Genomic DNA, 21106 nt, shown 5'->3' on the forward strand with positions numbered 1-21106 from the left:
TTCATTTTAAAGAAGTTCTTTTGATGGTATTTAACTTTCTAATAGAAAACTGAGTCCTAGGAAGACAAATTTGGTCTGTAGCTGCTGAAAAACTGAGTTGCATATATTTTTTTATGTGAAAGTTTCCTCTCCTTAATTTAGCTACAAAATGATGTTTAATGAATACATTGGTAGTTCATAACTAAGCTGTGGGGGTAAGACACCATTTTACAAGTTATTGATTCAATGTCAGTAAAAGCCTCACTGTTGTGGGCAAAAAAACCACACCTCTGAGTTTGTGCAGATGTTTTGTTGTGATAGATCTATTATCCAGCTATTAGAAGATAAATGACTGATCTTTCCCATTTTCCATGCCTCAAGAAAATTGAAATAAGAAGGGGAATATCATTTGAGCTGTATGATTAGGGCAGGTTGGATGGCCATTAATTTAAGAGAAGAAAATCTTGGCAGCTTTGGCCAACTTATACTGTATTATCAATCAAACCTGATGCACTTCTTGTGATGACCCAGCACTCTCAGGTTTTTGCAACGTTAATTAGAATTCATGACAAAATAGATGCAAGGAAACGTTTTGTACCCTTCATAATTTTATAGAAAATTTATTGTTATTAGTGGAACCATTTGCTTAGTGTGATTTTTTTCATTACCAGCTTGTCAACTAGCATAGATAATCTGGAGAAAATATGAACTCCATAGATGGGGTGTCACTTTTGTTGATGGTTCATGTAGTTTACCTTGGAGCACAGCTAATGGCTGAAGTTCATAGCAACAGCACAGAAAAACATTGCAACCAGGGGAAGATAAATGAACCATGTTTATTGCTTTAATATAGAAAATACATAAATGGAAAACTGCATTTGAATTTGATGAGCTCATTGCTAGTTTTGTTGGAGTGATTTATTTTTCTCCTTATATAAAAAGCTACTGTTGACACAGTAAGATGGAAATTAACTGTCTTTTTTAGGGAAACTAATATTTTTGGTTTTAAAATCTCAGTAGATCATTTTATTTTAATTCTGTGAGTTTTATAGAATATCAAACATTTAACAGACCACAATTATCAATTCTTCTTGTAGTGTTTTAGCCTAGGGTGAGTTTGTTAAAACCATACAACAAAATACCTAAAACAGCCAGTTTTATTTTGTGAAGGTACTTTTTTTTTATATCCTTACTAATTATCTGTTTCCTTAAACTTTATTTGTACTTAATTCTTTTCCTTCTTTTTTGTGTTCTTTGTTAGGACTTAAGAATTATTTTGTATCCATCACTCTTGGTTAAATAAATTTAATACCATGTGGTAGCTGGTTTTTAATTGTCTGGTATCTACTAAACAATTTGAAAATAAGAATCTCTAGGTATAAGCAAAATAACTTGATTTTACATAATAGTTCTTAGATTTAAACTTTGTTGAACTACTATTTCACTTCCATGGATTATTTTATTCTAAGTGGTATTATGTATTTTGTGCTTGAACACCTTTTACCAACTGATACATATATTTTAAATTAATAATGAGATTGACATATATATCTATTTAAGAATTGCTACATTACTCTATAGTTGGATACCATAAATTTAGTTTTTTTAAGAGATTTTTAAATGATACTAATTCTGTCCTTTTGAAATACAGTTATCATAGAATATAATTTTTAAGGAGTGATTTATGTAGAAGACCTCAAAATGTAAAGTTAAAAACACGAACTTAACTTTCTGTAACAATAACAAATAAAAAGTTATATGTATAATACATTTTTATTTAGTTCACACAAGTAATCAGTCCTCTGCTTTTTCAATTGAGGTGCATACATGCTGAGACCAGCAGGCACCAGTACATGGGCAGGGCTGGAGTCAATAAATGCAGCTTCACGTTTACACTGATTGGTAATTCATAAAATCCCCACAGGACTGGGAACTTGTTTAGCATAATAGCAAGTCTATATTCTGAGCTGTTTTCTTTCAATTGTATTGTTGGTTGCATATTAATAAACTAAATGTCAGCCAAGTAAAGGGACAAACATTAAAAATATGAATATCATTGTATCTAATATTTTTCAAAAAGTACCATTTCAGTAAGTTATATTTCTATTTAATTGCTTATTTTAAGTCATTGGGGAAATTTTAGACACTAAAATGAAGATCCCTAGTGTTCAGAAAGAATATGATATTAATTTATTTTTTCAAAAGCATTTTACATTGTTGGCTAACTGCACACATATCAGTGGTACATATATAGAAGTATTTGTATATTATTTATTTTGCTTAGTTTGTATCTTTATACTAAAGACATCTTGTTTTCACCACTTTGCAAAAACGTGAGAATTCTAAAAACAGCGTATATAGTTCATTCATTGGTCTTAGAGAAAGCTGCCTTTCGTTGGTAATACATCATTTGAACTTACACACATTGTTAGAAAAATGGTAAAATGTACTAGAATTTTAGCCTCTGCTTTCTTTGTAAATAAATTATATTGGTAAAAACAGGTGGATTAAAGTGTGTAAGATATGAAAGTGTTTTTGTTTGAAAATCATTTGTGAATTCTTCACAAACATTTTAAGACATTTATTGTGAAATTATTGTCATTCTCATTGTAAATGGACATAATGTCATCCTTGTTATTGTCTTGACTTTCTCTGAATGTTGTCATGTACTGAATAATGAATCTTCAGACTAGAATTTAGGTTAGCTTTAAAAATGAAAAGCGCATAATGAATATGTTTAATCCACATATGAACAATTTAACCTGATGAAATAAAAAATTACCAGAATTTCTGCTGCTAATACTTCAGAAAAATATTAGCTTTTAGACAACTCTTAAAATTATTCTTTGAGGGATTGACACTTTAAAACTTGTTATTTAAGTATGTGTTATCATTTATTAATTAAATGACTAAATACTTTTAATATTGATTATCATAACACTTATTGTACCTCTCTAATGCCAGAATAGAATCTTTGATGGCAGAAAAACTTTTTTGTAACATTCCTATTTCTTTCCTTTCTAGCTGGTAGCTGGCAGTGTTGTGATGGCTTTTGAGGAAGTTTGCCCGGATAGAATAGATCTGATTCACAAGAATTACCGCAAGCTCTGTAATTTACTAGTTGATGTTGAAGAATGGGGACAGGTTGTCATAATCCACATGTTAACTCGATATGCTCGTACACAGTTTGTCAGTCCTTGGAAAGAGGTAAGTGTTGAATAATTTTCCACTTATAAAATATACTAAGGAAATGGATGAACTTTAAAAATGTGTACAACAAAATTAAGAGTACTAAAACTTAGAAATCTGTCTTTAAGGAGATCTCATTTTTCTCATGTTCTTTTGGAAAGCAGGAAACAATATAAATGCAAGGATAATTGGTCATTATTTTGGCACTGATTGATACCTACAATGGCATGGTGTATAAAATTTTTAGGTTATTCTACTTAAAAATCAAAGTATATTTTAATTACTCACATATTAAAAGTCTTTGTCACATGGGCTCTTAAGTTGATTCAGTTTTACTGATTATCTGTGCTTTTGTTTTATAAAGTTAACTTATCATTGAGCAAAGTAAATTTTTGATGCCGCTTACGCTGGTTTAAGCAACATGTCCATGCTTCAGATGTCTTGGCGTTTTTGTGTAAATGGTAACTTTGACAAGATGTTTTTGTTGCTGATAGCTAGTTGTTTGGTTTCAGTTCCTTTCCAGAATGCGGTTCAGATTTTTTTTCTGTTGTGTAGGTTATAGGTAATTTGGTCTTACCTAGCCCTTGTCACTATTTAATAAAACATTCTTATTTTTTATGTTTCTAATCTTTTAAAATCCTCACCGGAGGATATATTTTGATTTTAGAGAGAGAGGAGGGGTTGGGGAAGGGAGGTGGAGAGAGAGAGAGAAACATGTATGTAAGAGAAAAACATTGATTGGTTGTATGTCCTTCCCGTGTATGTCCTGACTGGGGATTGAACCTGCAGCTTAGGTGTGTACACTGAATGGGAATCAGACTCACAGCCTTTTGGTGTATGGGGCGATGCTCCAGCCAGCTGAGTCACCTGGCTAGGGCTTTAATGAAATTTTTTGTTGTCCTCTCCTGTCACCATCAAATTATTTTAGTAGCTGTATGCAAGTGGTCCTTTGCCTTGTCATTATGTAGAAATTGGAGTTAAAATATATACATTATTTACTATATCTTCTAAAAATATGTAATGAATTTTAAAACTCTCTTTGTAGTTTGTCCTTCTGTGTTTCTGTTCCTTGAATTTTAGCTCATTTTAGATAAGAATTCATGTTTAAAGCTATTTGCAAAACAAAGAAATTAAGCTCTACACTTCCATATTTATTTATACTTTGATTAGACAATTTAAAAAAGTGGGACTATATGTATACTTTATTTTGACACGTTAACTCCGTGAACTTAATTATTACAAACATGGGATGAACTTTGGTCATTGCCCTGGTACACTGGAATTGGGCCAAATTTCTTATCTTTGCCACTTACTTGCAATCTCACCTAGGCTTTATTTTAAATTACGTGGTTATAGACTGATTCACCAGTTTTCAAGTGTGCACCTCTGCCCTCAGGATGCTGCAGTACTGCCCCTGGCACAACCAAGGGGTGCAGCTCTAGGCTGTGCAGTTTGCAAGGCCCTTACCGCTTTTCCAGAGCAGGCCTCATCTTTGCCTGCCTTTTGTGTGCAGTTTTGCAGATGATTTCCTTTGAGAAAGGTTCCTTGACTAAAAGAAAAGGAAACAACTCACTAAAATAGAAGATTTATAAAGGTTTAACTAACTATAATTATATGTATTCTCTTTTGTAAAATATTTTTTAAAAAGATTTTTATTTATTTATTTTTAGAGGGGAAGGGAGGGAGAAAAAGGGGGGGAGAAACAGCAATGTGCCAGAGATACATCTTTTGGTTGCCTTTCGCACACCCCAAACTGGGGACCTGGCCTGCAACCCAGGCATGTACACTGACTGGGAATTGAACCTGCCACCTTTCGATGTTCAAGACTGGATGACTCTCAAACCAGTTGGGCCACCCAGCCAGGGCATTACCATTCTTTTTTCTCATTTTATCATCAACATTTGAATACTTCTTTTAAAAAAGATTTTATTTATTTAGTTTTGGAGATAGGAGAAGGGTGGGAGATAGGGAGAGAAACATTGCCCTGACTTGGGACCAAACCTACAACCCAGGCATATGCTCTGACTTGGGATCGAACTCGTTACCTTTCACTTTGTGAGACAATGCCCAAACAGCTGAGCCACAGCGGTCAGGACAATACTTGAGTTCTATTTAATGTTTAAAAATGAAATCAGCAGAGTAGATAGGTGTTTATTCTAGTACCCCATCCCATTTTACCTAACAGACAGAAGTCATTTGCATAAAATGCTATGTGAACATCACTTTATGATACATAAAGGGCCATTTATCTGGAAGTGAAAGAATTTGCAAGTGAGAAAAGAGTCCCTAAAGTAATATATTGATTTGTTATATAAAATAAAAAACTGCCTAAAATACAAAATTCATTAAAATTTAGAGGTTTCTTTCTCAATGCTGAGAAAAATGAAAAATAATACTGTTGATACTTTGTATTTAGCAATTTAATAGTTTGCTGTACTTTCTTATGTAGTATTTTATTTGAGATAGGGCAGTGGAAATTATTATATCCATTTCATAGATGACCCACCTAAGGTAATAATTGTTTTTAAAAGGTGGAACCAGAAATATAAACAGAGCAAGTAATCTGATGCTTTTATCAACATTCTTCCCTTTATATATTCTATAACCCTATAACTTTTAAATTAAAGTATCTTTTTGCTACTTTAATAAGTTTCTGTGTGTTTGCTTATTCTGTTCCAGTCAAAGCTAATTTTGAAGCTCCCCAATCCATAGTATTCCGACATTGCCATTAGCTAACAACCACAATTAAATTTACTTTTCACAAAGGTGTTTCTCATTGAATTATCTAAAACATTCGTTTATGTTTATGTGCTTGAAAGGTAGCAAAATTTGTTTTTTTGAGGAACTAAAAGTTAGTGGAAATACTTTTGAGATGAGCTGATGTACATGCATTTGTCAATAAGTTCTCAAATAAACACATCATATACAACCAGCTTTCTTCAGAGGCAGAAGAGATTTTTAATTTAGCTTATTTGCATCATTATAGATCAGTATTTAGGCTGTTTATATGTAAATGTATGATTTGAGGAACAATTAAGTTTTGACAAAGTAGATTGCAGTCATATCAATTGCAGTGCATTTTCTATAATTTTTCTAACTGACATCTTTGATGATAAATAGTGGATGCAAAGTCAAAGCCGATTATACAGTGCACTAGGAATTCATAGGACTGTCAGGAAGAAGACCGATTGACTTTAAATTTACATATTAATGAGAAGATTTGTTAAGAGGGTGCTTGACTATAGAAAATAACAGCGTATTTATAGGGCACGACATTTTATAAATAAAGCTGATGCAGGAAAATGGAAATTAAACCTTTTAGGTTAATAAATTCGAGAGACTGCTAAAATGCATGTTTGCATTTTCATTTTCTTAAACTTACCTTACTCTTTGCAGTCCATGTGGGTTGTTTTTTCATTCTAGGGCAAGTTTGTATAATTTTCAAGGATATAAAATTACCTAAGTATTTTCTTTGTGTTATTCAGGCCTATTAGGGCAGAATACTGGAAGTATAAATATAAATCTCTAAGACTAAAGTTGCATTTATAAAAATAATGGATTTTAAAAAGTGTTATAAAACACCAAGTAAATTTTAAGAGTGATTAAAAAAAAACTTCGGTGGCATTAATTATCAACTGAAATAAAACTGGTGCTGGGGACTGGCAGGAATGTTTCTAATTTTATTAATACAGCTTTTTAAAGGTGAACTTTCTCAAGGAGATAAGTTTTGCAAGAGATACCAAAATATTTTATTTTAGTAATTTGGAACTTAAAACTCTATATATTCACAGTTCTTTTAGCATATGAATCCAGGTAATATAATTCTGGTAGCAGAATGTATGCCTTTTGAAATTTGGAGTGATTAATCTACTTTTATTTCTCTCAATATATCAGTATTTAATTATAAAACCCTATATAGGTGTAAAAAAGTTCCAAGTTTAGAATTTTTTAAAAAGAGTGTTTCAGATTAGTTTCTTAAGCTTGTTAGGGATAGCTATGAAATACGGATTTATCAGAACACAATTCATACACTGTACGTAGTTCTCGATTAGCAATCTTTGGAAAAACAGTGGTACTTTGGGAAAGGGTTCAAGATTTCACATTTAGGTGTTGTCTTAGAAGGCCTAAGTGTTAGAGATTATTTTTTATTAAATTTTAATTTTCTTACAGGTTAATTTTCTTTGTAAGTTTTGTATTGTTTCTTACTAATGGACTGTTTTTTAATCTTACTACTATGCGGAACTTTTAATAAACAAAATAGTGAGGAGTTGTGGAATCCATGCTTTACAATGTGAATAAAAAAGCTTTTGTGTGCTTTTTCAAGCAACTATTGATGAAGGGTTCAATGTGCAGTTTAATAGGAAACTGTGGACCATGTACTGATACTGAAATGAAGTCTCCCTTCCATTCATGTTATGAAGCATTCATCTTAAAGATTCCTTATTTTTTTATTCTTCATAATTTATTTTTGATTGGAATTTTTTTAACTCATGAAGTTCCTTTTAAAAAATATTTTATATTTTATCCAAGTAACATGTACATGATTTTTAAAAAGTTAAATAATACTGCAAAGCTTGTAAGATACATTTTTTTGTCCCACAGTTTCCCATATGTGAATTAACTACCTCAAGTTCTTCATGGCTTTTGTGTGTATCTGCGTATTTAACTTTTTCCATTTCTAAGTAATACACATAGTATTGCTGTTTCTTCATTTATCAATTTTAGACATTATATTTTGACTTCCTATTATGGAATTGGGGAACTTAGCATTCTTGTAGTATATTACCTCATGATTCCACTTTCCCTGTTCCTTCTTGTCATATAATTATATGACAATTTTCAACCATTGTGTATTGTTCATTTAATTATTACTTTATGAATATTACTTATACTATATAGTAACATTTTTATCTTTTTCCTTGTGGAACTTTTGCTTCTTCCTAGAATAAAAAATCGTGTCACTTTTAATTTACTTAGTTTATTTATCATGTCACTATTGTAAAACATTCCAAGTTCTCTATTGGAATATTGAATTCTTTAAATGTTATTTTAGATAAACTTATTGAGGTACTTCTAATTGCCTACCTAATATCAATTCTTCACTCCCCCCAGCTTTTAAAATAACAGAATCCATTTTGGTTAGGGTAGTGATATATCCAGTTAAAAATAATCAACTTTCCAACTTCCTCACACTCCCTTGGAATCAAAAATGGCCAAATTACCCAGTTGTGGAAATTGAGATATTTGTGGAAATATTGTTTGGGATTCTGGGAAACAATGGTTTTATGACAGAGTTACCTCACATACATTACTTTGTCTCTTCTCATTGTTCCTTCCTGGAATGTATATGTGATTAGAGGTACAGCAGCCAATATTTGCAAGCATGAGGATGAAGCCATACTCCGGAAAGGGATGGAACTGAAAATGAAAAATTGTTTTCCTTGTGGAGCTACCTTACTTGGTAGATACCTGAATATAGCCCTAACTAGTATAGTTGTTAAATACATGAAGCATTCCAACAGCTTCATATTCTTGTAGGAACATACTCTTGGAGGCTATACTCTCCTGTTCTAATCTGGTTGCTTGCAACACTTGCTACACAGCTATTTTTCTGGAATTTAATTTCTTTTCTCTTTTGTGTTAAATTCCCTATATCTTAGGCATCCCTTTACATAGTGTCATCTTTTCTGGTCTTTCTGGCTTTGATAGAGGACGTCCTCCACTATCTTACAAGTATATGTGGATGAGAGGGACTTTCAGTGTCACTCTCTCCTTGACTGAGATTTTGCCTGGGCTCTTTGATCACGATTCTCTCAGGTGTCAGGTGTTTTAAATGTCTTGTTAGTTTTGTGCTTAACATCTTGGCTGGATATAATTCTCTTGGATGATATCTTTTTTTCTCTTTCTTCTGGGAGCTCTGTAGCCATATCTTTTGCAGGTAACTTGATTTTTTTTGTTTGTATCTTCAAGTTTGTTTATTTAATTTTTTTGTTTTTTTTAAAGATTTTATTTATTTTTTAAAGAGAAGGGAAGGGAGGGAGAAAGAGGGAGAGAAACACTCATCAGGTGCCTGTTGCACCCCCCCAACTGGGGACCCATCCCACAACCCAGGCATGTGCCCTGACCAGGAATGGAATCGGCAACCCTTTGGTTTGCAAGCCAGTGCTCAACCCACTGAGCCACACCAGCCAGGGCTGTTTTTTTATTTTTTAATCTTTGAAAATTAGTGAGATTGCGTCTCAGTGTGGGTCATTGTGTCTCAGTATGGGTCATTCTATATACTCTGCATACTCACTTTCTTTTAGGGAATTAAAATTTTTCTTTTTCTTTGATGCTCCAGGAATACTAGTTATTCTATTTTATGATCTTTGTCTACTCTGTTATCTTTTTAAAAAATTGCTTTAATGTTTGCATATCTATTTGGATTTATATTATCTCAAGTCTTTGTCAGTAGTTTGATTTTAAATGACCTAATTTTTACTTAGTTTGGTAATGATAGTACTTTCATCTTTATTTGCTTAGTTTCAATCTTATATTTCCTTTAGTTTATAGCTTTTTCATCTCAGCTGTAGTTGTCATCTCTGAATTTATTTTTTTTTTGTCTTTATGTTCTTAGTTCTTGGAGAATTTACTTTTGATATATAGGGGATTTTTTTTTCCAGAATGATTTTTTTTTGCCTGTCTTTTTTCCCCCTTTGTGCTGTGAATATGTTGTATCGTTATTATGCCCTTTTATATTGCAAATACTTGGGAGGCTCTGATACAAACATCTTATTTGTTCTAACATAGCGTGGCTTCTTAATTCCACCCACCACACCTAAAGACAGTTTCTTTCTTTCTCTCAGTTTGTTTGTGATGTGGATATATTATGCCTTATTCTTTTTGTTTCAGTAGCCTTAGGACATTTGGAGAAAGGATTAATTTGTGGGATAGTGAATTCAGTCTCAGCAGAGATTGAAGTCTTTGTTTAGAACACTTGAGGATTTTTTCTGGAATTTTCTTTTTTTCTTTTTTTAAGTATATTTTATTGATTATGTTATTACAGTTGTCCCATTTTTTTCTCCCCTTCATTCCCCACCCCCTCCCACCAGCATTCCCCTTGCCTTAGTTTGTGTCCATGGTCATACATACAAGTTCTTTGGCTTCTCCATTTCCTATACCATTCTTAACCTCCCCCCGTCTATTTTGTACCTACCATTTATGCCTCTTATTCCCTGTACCTTTTCCTCCATACTCCTCCTCCTCATCCCCACTGATAACCCTTGATGTGATATTCATTTCTGTGATTGTGTTCCTGTTGTAGTTCTTTGCTTAGTTTTTTTTTTATTTAAATTTAAACCTGTTGATAGTTGTGAGTTTGTTATCATTTTACTGTTAATAGTTTTGATCTTCTTTTAACATTTCATCTAATAAGGGCCTGGTGCTCAGAAATCCTTTAACCTGACCCTGTCTGGGAAGCACTTTATCTGCCTTTCCATTCTAAATGATAGCTTTGCTGGATAGAGTCACCTTGGATATAGGTCCTTGCCTTTCATGACTTTGAATACTTCTTTCCTGCCCCTTCTTGCCGGCAAGGTTTCTTTTGAGAAATCAGCTGATAGTTTTATGGGAACTCCTTTGTAGGTAACTCTCTCCTTTCCTCTTGCTACTTTTAAGATTCTCTCCTTCTCTTTAATCTTGGGTAATGTAATGATGATATACCTTGGTGTGTGCTTCCTTGGGTCCAACTTCTTTGGGACTTTCTGAGCTTCCTGGACTTCCTGGAAGTCTATTGCTTTGCCAGATTGGGGAAGTTCTCCTTCATTATTTTTTCAAATAAGTTTTCAATTTCTTGCTCTTTAAAAGTATATTTACAGTTTTTCACATGGAAAATAATATAATAATAAATAATTCAAGGATAAACTTTTGTGTACTCACAACTGTAAACATACTTTTGCCCAATCCTTATCTAATCTCTTATCTGTTTAGCTGTATCTAAAAGTTGATTGATTTTTTTAGAGAGATTTGTATAGAGAACATCAGTTTGTTGTTCCACTTATTTATGCATTCATTGGTTTATTCTTGTGTGTGCTTTGACTAGGGGTTGAACCTGTAACTTTGGCATATCGGGAGGACACCCTTAACCAACTGAGCTACTCAGCCAGGGCCACTCTACAGACTTTAAATCGTTGATACGTGTTAAAATCACTGCCCTCCTCCTGGATGGTGCAAGTCTTCAACAGAGTGTAGAGTTCCATACTAGTTACATCATACAGATTCTGCGTGTGCCTTGTTACGTAGGTGGTTTGGAGAATGTGGCAGATACTGTTGATTGTTGCTAACAGCCAGTCTGCTTTAAAAAATGTCTTCTTCCTTGCAAACAGATTTTCTTCTACAGGGATCGAGCAGCCAGGTATTTTTGAAGAAGCCGTGTTGAACTTACTCTCCAGACCAGACTAATCTACTAAATGTTATTTACATTTCCAATGTAGGTGATGAATTTAGGAATGGGCATTTAATGCATCTGGCTAGTGGAAAGTAATGGTAAATATGAGAAAATTGGAGTGCAGAGGGGTGTCTGAGAAAGGTTTACTTTCACATGAAAAGCTTGAAGACATTTGACCTAAGGCTTAGATGGACTTCATGGACTTACAGTTTCATCCCCCATTGATGGAATAAATTGATTGAATTAACTCTGTGGGAAATGATTTTGGGAACCAGCAATCTAAAGGTACTATAGGGCAATTGAAGGTAGGCCAAAACTAGTGAGGACTGTACATATGAAAGACTGAAAAATTAAAGTATGAGATTTGTGATTTTGCAGTATTTTGGCTGAGGGCACCCTCCCCATACACTAATGGGAGAAAGTCACAGGTGGCAGAGAACAGATTTGAAGGCTGGCAGAAGACCTAAAAAGTTTGGGGGAAGTTCTAGATGGGTGCAGGAATCCTGGAAGGATGAAACCTCTGGAAATGCACGTAAGCACCATCCAAATCCTTGGCTAACCTGCACGTGTGTTGGGAACACTGCAGTGGGTTTAGCCAAAAGCAGCATCTATAAGATAGAAGATCTGAGTGGAAATTGCACTTGCTGGCCAAAATAGGGTAGATAGAGGTTGGGATTTGAAACAAGTAAGAGGCCTGTTATAACAGATAGGAATATACTTCAGAGGAATGCAACATAAGTAAGAATTTTATAGTGTGTGGCTGATCATACCCAGAATACAATTAAAAAATATTAGTGGCCATATATAACATTCAAAATATTAAAAGCAACATAGTTGAATGAATAGATGAGGAATCTTAACTGGAAAATGATGCTATAAGAAAGAACCAAATAGAAGTTCTAGGGCTAAGAAATAAAATGATTAAATTAAAAAATATACTAGCTGGGCTTAACAGCCAAGAGGAGAGTGCAAAAGAGTCAAGAAACCTCAACATAGATCAATAGAAATTATTCAATCTGAAGAACAGGCTTAAAAAACCCCCCAAAAAACAAATGAAGAAAGTAAACAGCCAGAGAAATATGTGGAACAATATCAAACAGAATGAAATGCTTGTAAGTGAATTCCCCCAAAGAAAGGAAAGAGTGAATGGAACAGAAATTATACCTGTAACAATAAAGGCTGAAAAAATTTCAAATTTAGTTTAAGAAGAAAACCAAAACAAAACAAGCGTACAGATGCAGGAACTCCTCAGCCTCTCAAGCAAAAATAAATTAAAAAGTCACACCTATGCATATCATAGTTAGATTTCTGAAATCAAAAGAGAAAAGGAAAACCTTAAAAGCAGACAGATACACAGTGCATCATATACAGAAGAACAATGATATGACAACTGCTGACCAGAATCAATGGAGTCAAGGAAATAATGGAATATCTCCTTCCTTTCTTCCTCCCTAGGTTTTTTGCTTTCCTTTTTTTTTTTTTTTTTTTTTTTGCTTTAAAAGTTTTTAAATTGGTGTTTCTTGGACCTTTAGTTTCCTACCCTTGCTTTATTAGAGTACAGATATTAAAGTTCTAATAAGATTAAAAAAATGAAAAACAAATACTTTAGTGATTTCTCCCCTCCATGAATATCCACAAATATTTCAAAACCTTTGCTGTAACCTTACAACCTTTTTAAAAATGTCTGAAAGGACAATTATATTTACCAATTTCAATTTGACAGTGATTTACCTTCTCTTACATATGCTTTTTATTTCAGGGGTGAAGGCAAGGAAGAAATGAATACATAGGAATTATAATTAGTTCTTCTTAGATTGGTCTTAATCATATTTCATAATTTATGATTGAGAACTACTCCAAAATACATTCTACTTAACAAAAGCAATTATTTATTTTTCATCATTAGATTGAGATTAGCTAGTTTTGAAATAATTGGGACCCATTTTTAGGGGGATGTCTTGGAACTTTTAGACCCAAGTTCAACATTCGTCACGAGTATAGTTTACTCAGAGAAGTTTGGAAAAATGCCTTTTGTAGATCCTGCAGATTCTCAGTAACAAAAGTTTGGAAACTTCTGCATTCAGAAAACTTGTTTCTTATAACGTGGAGCTGAACATACAGTCATAAGAAATGAAAAGAAGTGCTGTGCGCAGTGCACACTGAATTTTCACAGTGGCTCACCACAGAGTTCCTGGGCACAGGTGTTTCTGTAATTGTGATGTATTGGGGGAGAGTCAGTGTTCAGTGGTCCTCAAACCCACACTTCCACCTGTGTGGTATAATGGTCACTGGGCTGTGGTATAAAACTTGTAAAATGAACATAGCAGTTACCTCACTGGAGGAAGGAAAGTCTCAATCCAGTGTTCATGTCCTTGGGTTGTTTTACATAGACCGGATTTTGGGGGAAAGAGACTTTTTTTTTTCTTTGAGAAAAATACTAAATTTAATGTTTTATTACACATGGGATATTTTTCTTTGATAAGGTATGCTATGCATATTGAATAGCTGTTTTAATGAAGTGGTTATGATAATGCTAATGTCCTACCTACTCTGGTCTTGTCAGGTACGTCTACCCCAGTGTCAGATGTGCCACCAGTATACTGCTGTGGTATCTGTGGACTGAATGTCTGTGTTTCCTGAAACCCATACATGGCAGCCCTAACCCTCAGTGCTACGGTTCTTGGAGGTGGGGACTTGGGGAGGTGATTAGGTTTAAATGAAGTCATAAAGGTGGGGTCCTTATCGTGGGAATAGTGCCCTTGTAAGAGGAGTCACTGGGGAGCTTGCTTCTCCCCTTTTTCTCTGCCATGTGAGGACATAGTGACAAGGCAGCCATCCTCAAGCCATAGGGAAGTGGGTTCTCCCCAGGAACTGAATCTGCAGGCACCTTGATCTTGGACTTCCCAGCCTCCAGAATTGTGAGAAATAAATGTCTGTTGTTCAAGCTACCCAGTCTGTGGTGTTTTGTTTAGTTGCCGGGGCTGACTCATACAGTAACAGAATGTTTGATATATTCCTCTGTAAAACTTTAAGCATTGTATAATTGTCTGTGTCCATAGCAGACTACAGAGATTTTGTCCTGGTACAAATCTTAAGATGATGCTAGGCTATGGAGGAATTTTGAAGGGAAGTGGGTATATCAGTGTCTTTTTCTTAACTATTATAAATACCAAAGGGGGAGATAACAGAATGAAGAGTCATGTTCCTGAGGTAAAATCCTGGCCCCACCACTTTTAATTTCTGAGATTATTGACAATTCATATTAATGGTGTGTCCCTCATTTCTTTCATCTGTGAAAAAGATGGTAAATACTGCTTTGCTTTACCTTATGGGGTTGGTTTAAGGATTCAGTAAGGTATTTTCCATCTGTATCTCTTCGGTGAGTTGTCTGTTCAGGTCTTTTCCCCCTTTTTAATTGAGTTATTTACTTTCTTACTGAGTTTTAAGAGTTCTTTGTGCATTTTGGATAACTGCCCCTTTTCAGATGTGTCTTTTCCGAATATTTCTCCAAGTCTGAGGCATGGCTCTGCGTTGTCTTGACATTTATTGTCTTTTGCAGAGCACTTTCTATTTTAATGAAGTTGAATTTATCAGTTGTTTCTTTCATGGGTCATGTCCTCGGTGTTGTAACTAGAAGTCACCATTATAGCCAAGGTGATTTAGATATCCACATAGGTTATCTTCTAGAATCTAATAATTTAAAAATACATTTGTTTATAAACCTATTGAGTGGATTTTTAATTCCTTAATTAATTTATTAGAGGGAAAAGGTGGGAGAAGGAGGAAGGGAAACATCAGTGCAAGGGAGACACATCAGTGTGAGAGAGAAACACTGATTGGTTGCTTCTCCTATGTGCTCTGACCAGGGACTGAACCCACAACCTAGGCATGTGCCCAACCAACTGAGCCACGTTGGCCAGGGCCTTTTTGAGTGAATTTTTGTGATGGGTCTAAGGAATATGTCTAGATTATTTTTTTTGCATGTAGATGTGTAGTTGTTCCAGCACCATTTGTTAAAAAGACTATCTTTTTGCCATTGTATTGTGTTTGCTCCTTTGTCTGTAGTGAGTTGACTGTATAATATAAATACAGTTAAATATGAGTCAATTTTGTGGTTCTCTTGATTAATGTCTGTTCTTTCATTGATACAACTGTCTTGATTACTATAGCTTTATAGTAGATATTGAAGTCACACTCACTGTTTAAATTTTTAATTATGGAAAAATTTAAGTATACACTAAAGTAGGCCTAACAGTCTAATGAGTCCCTATATGCACATCACCTAGCTACAACTTTAACTCTAACCCCTTCCCACTTCTATTCCCAGATTTCATGTAGAAGCTAGATGTCATATAATTTCATGTATATCTATTCAAAATGTATTTCTAAAACACTGTCTTTACTTTTAAAAAACTACAAAGATTTCTCACATATAACTTGGTCCCTATTTTCCAAACAAGAGGCTTAAACCATTTTTTTCAGGTTCAGCTTGAATGTATACTTTTTTTAGAAACATGGATAAAGTAGTCTATTCTTATATATAATTTCATTTTATACACACACTGATAAAATCACAGAAAAATAAAATATTTATAAATTAACTTTTTGTATTCCTTTTATGAGTTTTATTAGAAACATTTTACATATTTGTATTCTCAATAAATAGGGTTCCTTTTCGAGTCATTTAATAGTTTTCTATCAGGAAGAATCTTCGGTTGTTTGAGATATACATCAACCTGGAGTATAGCTTTAATGCTGTCATAGAAATACATTTAAATCCTCCAGTACACATTTAGATGATATTAGCATAGTTGAAATTCTTTTGTAAGGAAGGCTTGGCTTCTCCCTGATTTATTTGTCTTTTAGTCATTTATTTATGAGTATGGACTCATATTTATTTATTCTTTGGGTTATAAACTAACAATAGTAATATTATTATTATTATTTATTTTTTTTTTTTTGCTCAAAATTTGCGGCTTCTGCCTTAGGGAATTTGTTTGTTTAAATCCTGGTGATCTAAATTTATTTTTACTGTCCTTGCTTTAGGACCAGCTATTTCCCAAGGTGCAAAAGAGTAGGCTTTATGGGTTTATTAATGTTTTTTTACATCAGTCTGATTTTTGTCAAGTGGTTCCATCTTTTTGTAATAGCCATATTGACAGCGTGGTTTTAAAAAATTGCCAACATAAACCACCATGTAAAATGTTGTAATTAATGTCCATTAGAAACCCTACATATGATAATGCCTTATTTCTCCAGGCTTAATAGAAACAATGCATGATGATTATTTTTGCCTTTTTGATTCAAACACTTTAAAAACCAACTTCTGTTTTTCTGTCCCTTGATTGAGAATGCAAGATATTTCTTAATATATACTTTTTAAAGTTTTACTTTTTATTAACCTGTGTATCAGGAAACCAGATTATTAAGATGGTTTAAATTATATGCATAATATACTCTGAATAAGGACTTAATTTTAATTATTGTAGAATATTATCTAAAGGCTTCATAACAACTATTTCAGCTATGTATGAGAGTCTTTTTTACTCAGTTCCAAATTCACAGATGTGTTACATAAATTGATACTGCATAATATCAATTTCTGGATAAGAAATATATTAGAATGCACAGAATAAGTTTTAAAAAATTAACCAGTTCCACTGAAAATAAAATATTTCTGAAATATTGCTTTCAAATACACATAGACATTCATTAAAATTGGTTTATCTTTTTTTATATGGGATGTTATACAGTTAGTATATTAAGTTGAGCAAATGAGAACTTTCTCTAGATGGATTTCAGCCTCTTTAAAACACATTTTATTTATTTACTCTTAAGCACACTGATCATCTTTCTCAGTAAATCTTGTTCACCTTACTTGTTTAACTAACTTTTGTGTTTCTAGACAAGGTGAAAAGAAAATTTATTTAATTATACATTAAAATGTTAATATTGATTACTTTAAACTGTTCAAAGCTATCTTAAAATATAAAGTTCTCAATTATCTGGGCTATTATCTCTAAGAGAGCACAAATCTTCCTCAATCTGATCTACCCAAATATTATACTTGTAAAATCAGTCAAATTTTAAAAGATTGCTACATTAACTCTATAAGTGGATCCTGATATGATAGTGCTTTTTATCAAAATGGTATTAAAAAGTGAATCTGACTTTTTATAAAAATAATACCATGTTGAAGGCCCTGCCAGAAGCTCAATCTCTTGAAGGTATTTTATAGTCCATTTTAAATTCTTGTCTGTTGTGCTCATTTCTTAGCATTCTGTTTGTTTTTATTGTTTTTCTTGGTTTATAGTCATATCATTGTCTTTTTTTATATGTGTATTTGACATTTTTTGAAGTAGAAGTGCATGATGCATGTACTTGTGTCAGAAGCAAATGGCTTCATGAATTTTCACAAACTGAATACACGTATGTAATGAGTGTTCAGGTTAAGAAACAGAAACTGTAAATACCATTCAGCAGCCTCCCTCCCTCTTTACACGCTCCATTTAATATAATGATACTACCTTTTCTTCTCTCCCTTCTTTCTTTCTTTCTTTCCTTCCTTTATGATAAATTGTGGAAGTAGTTTGAAGCTTTGGATGATGGAATTTGGTTTGCTTGTGGAATATTATTAGATAAGGGTATCAACAGTGAATTCATTTAATCACCACAATTACAGATTGGTATGATTAAAAGCTGGGTTTTATAACTTCCTAGGTTATATAGACTCTTAGCTTTTAAACTGAAGACTAGGTGAGTTGTTGCTTTTTGGTGGATCCTGACATTTAGTTTCTCTTTCTGTATTTTTGTTAATCTCCTGAAAGCCTACTCAGCTTTTAGGCCTTTCAGCTTTTTGTTAGGTAGTAGCACATGCTCTTCGGGGGATGGCAATTACAAATGTCAGTCGGATTTCTAGGTTTACTACTTCTGGGTCTTGCCTACATTATTCATCACTGTTCTTTTAGCTCTTTCAAGCCTTCAAACAGGTATGTTTTATATCCCCCCCAGCCCCCAGCTCTTCTAGTTCTCACTGGAAACATTGTTCCAAATTGCCTATTTAGCCATTACAGGAAGCAGAACTCTATAATCCTGTATTACCTGTTTTTAAAAGTGATCTTTAAAGGCTTATTTATAATGACACTTTGTCACTGGGGTTTGTGACTTACTTTAAGCATCTATAACTAACACTGATTAAAGTTGTTTCAATGTAAGGAGTTGCCCGAACAGTACATTATGTTACAAAATGAAGCAATTGTACAAGAAGCTCATGATATAGTTGTAAATTCTCAAATGCCAGGCAGTTTCTTTTCTGAATGATAATTGTAGGGGGAAACTTTTCATATTTGGCATCTAGGGATATTTGATTTGAGGTAAGTAATAGTTTCTATTACATGGTATCTGGGAAGAAAGTTTCTTAATAAAGCAGTAATAGCTACTGTTGAGTGTTTAGTATGTACCAGGCACTGAATGCTTGTATAACTATCATGGATATAATCTTTATAAACACTTTTATGATACACACACACACACACACACACACAAACTGCTTTTATTCCCTTTTACAGATGAGTAAATGAAGACAGGGAGAGTTCACGTAATTTGCCATGGTTATTAGGACAGCACTGATATTGAACTGGTGTGACCTAGCTCACCCATTCTAGTTATATATAACTTCCATTCTTTTGGGGCTAATGTATCTTCTGACAGGTTCCACTGAAAAAACAGCCAGCAATAGTACAGATTCAGATATCAAGTTATTGGAGATTGGTTCCCATCCTATATGGAAGCCTTACTTAGTTCATTTCACTAACCTGTTACAAATATTACCCCTTTGTTTATCAATTAATTTTTTCTTTTAGTACAAACTCAGAGAATAATGCAGTTGGTGCATACAAACAGCTAGTAATTAACAGAGCCAGATATTGTGAAAAGTTATGCCATGATGTTCTTATGCATAAGTAAATTGAAATGTCATAGAAAGTTTAAGAGAAAATTTTCTTTGAGGGGAATATACTTTTAAAGAATAATTGATATCAATAACTACTATAGGTATTAAGCAACGTATTTTTCATGTTTGTTATCCTATAATGCTGTTGTTAAAACTTAATACTATTTTCAATAATCCCTTTCATTTTAGGAAACTATAATAGTTTATTCATATTAAATGTTAAGGTACTAATTTATAGATCTTTAATATAACACATTATGGAATATTGATTTGTAGAACTTTTTATTAGTAACTTTTTAAGATCTTTGACTCTCATGTGGGGAAAAATGGCTTTACAGGCAAATTCTATCAAATATTCAAAGAAGAATTAAAACCTATTCTTTTTTAACTATTTCAAAAAATTGAAGAAGAAGCAATGCTTTCACATTCATTTTCTGAAGCCAGTATTACTCTGATATCAAAACCAGATAAAGATATTAAGAAAAAAAGAAAATTATAGGTCAATATTTTTCATGAACACAGATGCAAAGATTCTCAGCAAAATGTTAGCAAACCAGGTTCAAGAATATATTAAAAGGATCATACACCATAACAAAGTGGGATTCATTCCAGGGGTATAGGGATGGTTTACATCCATAAATCAATTAATGCAATACATCAAATAAACTAAATAAAGGATAAAAACCATTTGATCATTGCAGTAGATCCAGAAAAAGCATTTGACAAAAGTTAAAATCCTTGTATAATAAAAATTCTCAATAAAATGGTTATTGAAGGAACATATCTCAACACAATAAAGGCCATATTATGGCAAATCTACAGTTAATATACTCAGCGGTGAAAACTAAAAGCCTTTCTTCTAAAATCAGGAATAAGACAAGGATGCCCACTATCACCACTTCTAATAACCTAGTATTAGAAGTCCCAGCCACAGCAATAAGACAAGACAAAGCAATAAAAGGCATCTAAATTGGAAAGGAAGAAGTAAAACTCTTCTTATTTGCAGATGATACTATATATAGATGCCCAAGATGTGCCACTAAAAACTATTAGAACTAATAAATGACTTCAGTTAAGTTGCAGGACAGAATCAATATATAGAAATCAGTTGCATTTCTATATACCAATAATGATCTAAAGAAGAAATTTAGTCCTATCTGGTCTGGCTCAGTGGATTGAGTGCTGGCCTGTGAACCAAAGGGTAGCCAGTTCAGTTCCGAGTCAGGGCACGTGCCTGGGTTGCAGGCCATATCCCCAGTTTGGGGCGTACGAGAGGCAACCACACATTGATGTTTCTCTCTCTCTCTCCTTCCCTTCCCCTCTCTCTAAAAATAAACAAACAAAATCTTAAAAAAAAGAAATTTTAAATAACAATCCCATTTATAGTTACATCAAAATGTATAAAATACCTAGGAATGAATTTAGAGGTGAATTCTTTCAAAGAGGTGAAAGACCTATTTTTGGAAAACTCTGTGAGACATTGATGAAAGAAATTGAACAAGATACAAATAAAAGGAAGGCTATATATCTTGCTCATGGATTGGAAAGATTAATATTGTTAA

General features: G+C 33.3%; 1 protein-coding gene across 2 annotated transcripts in view; it reads left to right on the forward strand.

Annotated features, from left to right (window-relative positions):
* The window catches only part of AP3B1 (adaptor related protein complex 3 subunit beta 1), a 243083-nt gene that overhangs the window by 59934 nt on the left and 162043 nt on the right, over nt 1–21106 (forward strand). For both annotated transcript variants that reach the window (XM_045197878.3, XM_024563519.3), the window contains exon 7: nt 3004–3186. In XM_045197878.3, the coding sequence (XP_045053813.2) occupies nt 3004–3186 (183 nt within the window). The remainder of the gene's footprint in view (nt 1–3003; nt 3187–21106) is intronic.

This window comes from Desmodus rotundus, chromosome 1, assembly GCF_022682495.2.
Source record: "Desmodus rotundus isolate HL8 chromosome 1, HLdesRot8A.1, whole genome shotgun sequence".
In the NCBI taxonomy this organism is placed as follows: Eukaryota; Metazoa; Chordata; class Mammalia; order Chiroptera; family Phyllostomidae; genus Desmodus; species Desmodus rotundus.